Raw genomic sequence first — 2,646 nt, forward strand, 5'->3', positions numbered from 1 at the left:
CGGAGACAGCCACGTTCCCGGTGAGAGCCTGGCTGGTGAGCTTTTTCCACACTCTGGGTGCCAGCCCTCAGGCCCGGGGGAGGGGAGGGGAGGGGAGAGGGCGGTTTCCACGGCAACCCCACTTTTGTTATTCCTTATTTTCTTTTTTATGGCTTCTCCAACTCTGAAGCGCTCCAGACAGCTTACCGCCGGCCAAAAGGAAAAGTGCTTTTCCTTCGATCCTGAGAAGCCTCCAGGGGGGCAGGGGCGGCACCTTCCCAGGGCACAGCCAGCCCGGAGACCCCAGCCTGCCCCAGAGCCCAAGGGCCACAGTGAAGGCTGCAGACCAGCCGGAGCCAGACTCTACTTCAGAGAGGCGGGTTCCCTCTGTAAACATTCTAGGGAGTCTCTTCCTTCCAAACAGCAACCTCCACTCCGGCAGAGGGGCGGGGGGCTCTGCCCGCTTGGGGGAGGCGGGCCCCGTCCTGCATAAGCACCCCCTTCCCCATTCCTGGCTCCACTCTGCTCCCCCCAAACTCCCCTCCATTAAACAAAACTCACTGCCATCGAGTCAATATCCACTCACCGACCCCCTTAGACAGGGCAGAGCTGCCCTGGGGGTTTCTGAGACTAGTGTTTGATAGGACTGGAAAGCCCTGTCTTTCTCCCAAGGAGCGGCTGGTGGTTTCGAACTGCCCACCTCGCAGGTTGTGGCTCCATGTGTAACCACACTGTGCAACCAAGGCTCCCTCCACCCCATCGGGGCCCAGGCCCCCCAGCAGGCCCTCAGGAAGCCAGGACCCCTGGGTGGGGTCACAGCGGTCACCCAGTGCTGAGGAGACATGAGATGGTTTGAACAGGCCTTGGGCAAGATTAGGGCCAAGGCTGGGGTCAGGGGCAGAGGCTGTACCGGCAGGTGGGATGGGGCCTGAGGGGACTCATGGGAGTGGGCGGGGAGGGGACAGCTTTCAAACCCAGTTTCTAGGTGGGGGTCTGAGTCGAGGGTGCCTCCAGGGGTCTCCTGGCAGTCTTGAGCAGGCTGCTGCCCCTGTGGGGAGCCCCAGACTCGTGGCCGGCTGCCCACTGGTGCCGGCTGGTAGCCCGGAGCATAAGCATCTCCCACCCCCCACCTTTCACAGGGGAGTATGTGCTCATGATCCATGATGTGACCACGCCCCCGTTCCTGGGCTGCCCCCTGCCCACCGCCTTCAAGCACCTGCGGGTCTCAGCAAAGGAGTCCGGCCAGAGGCCACAGGTTCCAAAAGGAGACCCGGGGACACCTCACAAGAAGCAGCCGGAGCTCTGCGAGCAGCTAGCCCACTGAGAACTTGCGTCCCTCTGCTGGCCATGGACACGGAATGGGCAGCGGGGGAGAGCTGCCACCCCCTCGGGCAGCCCTGAGTGAAGCTGGTGGGGTACCAGGTTGCACCCCCACCCCACGCTGTGTTCCACATTTGAATAAAAATGTTTCTCCCATGGCTCCTGAGGCCTCACACACCAGTGGCTTCTGCTGGACAAGGACGTGGCAGCCACCCCTGCCCACTTCAGCCTGTGTCCTTGGCCACTGCCCATGACAGCCCTCTGCCCAGCTCTGAGCCCCGGAGAGATGGCAGCTCAGCAGGGGGCCACAGTCAAGGGCATGTTTCCCGGGAGCAGGCTAGGAGTCTGTGGTGACGGCCCATTACAAGAGGATTTGACAAGGCCAGGCCAGGCCTGGAGCAGCACCCCAGGTCTGGGGAGTAGGTGGAGCTCGGAGGGGCACCTCTGGACTGAGCGGGGCAGGAGTCTAGGAGCTGCAGTTGCCAACCCCTATGAGAGCTTAGATGATGAGGGCAGGGGGACTGAGAGTGGCTGGGGCAGGGAGCCCCTGCTTCCTTCCTCTTCCCTAACCTGTCTCAGAAGTACAGTCAGAATGCTTCTTGGAAGCCAGGATGGAGAGACGTCGCCTGAGGTATTTTGGACATCTTGTCAGGAGGGGCCAGTCCCTGCAGAAGGACATCAGGCTTGGTAAAATAGAGGGTCTGAGAAAAAGGAAGACCCCACCCACCCACCCAAAGGACTGGCCCAGTGGCTTCAGCCCTGGGCTCAAACGTAACAGTGGGGAGGGTGGCGCAGAACCGGGCCGCGAGCGTTCTGCTGTGCATGGCGTCCGCCCCTAGGTGCTGGGGCCAGCTCAGCAGCATGAGGGCCGAACCACAAGGCCCAGGCGAAGTGCCCTTGCCAGGAAGGCTGGCTCTGGCTCAGCACAGACTGGTTCTGCCAGTCCCCATCCTGGAGTGGCCTGTGGAGGGTACAGCCACACGAGAAGGTGTGGGCTCTGCACACACACACACACACACACACACACACACACACACACCAGAGAACCCCTTGCATGACAACTGCCCAGGCAGCCAGAGACAGCGCAGGCACATGCAGAACTGGGTACCAGGGCAGGGCTCACCTAGGCAGGCTGCAGAGGCTGGGGGTGAGCCTGGAGGCTCCCGAAGCCCACACTGCAGAGCATGCCGGTATGGCCCAGGAGAGTGGTGGGCAGGAGTGGGCAGCTCCCTGCCCCTGAGTGTGTCCCAACACAGGTGCCAGCAGCAGTGGGGGTGGGGGGTGCCCTGCTCTAGAAGAACTAAATGTTCGGACCCCGGGGACCCCTGCTCTGAGTAGCACTGTCGG

The 2,646-nt window shown here is 62.2% G+C and overlaps 1 protein-coding gene across 1 annotated transcript in view; it reads left to right on the forward strand.

Moving 5' to 3' along the window:
- Positions 1–1,460, forward strand: part of MORN1 (MORN repeat containing 1) — an 86,671-nt gene extending 85,211 nt beyond the window's left edge. Inside the window, exon 13 of the mRNA XM_045299224.1 lies at positions 1,119–1,460. Coding sequence (XP_045155159.1) covers positions 1,119–1,303 — 185 coding nt within the window. The 3' untranslated portion in view covers positions 1,304–1,460. The remainder of the gene's footprint in view (positions 1–1,118) is intronic.
- The last annotated feature ends 1,186 nt before the right edge of the window (positions 1,461–2,646 follow it).

Source organism: Echinops telfairi, unplaced genomic scaffold (genome assembly GCF_000313985.2).
Source record: "Echinops telfairi isolate 266 unplaced genomic scaffold, ASM31398v2 ScPeMD7_7457;HRSCAF=8495, whole genome shotgun sequence".
NCBI classification, from domain to species: Eukaryota; Metazoa; Chordata; class Mammalia; order Afrosoricida; family Tenrecidae; genus Echinops; species Echinops telfairi.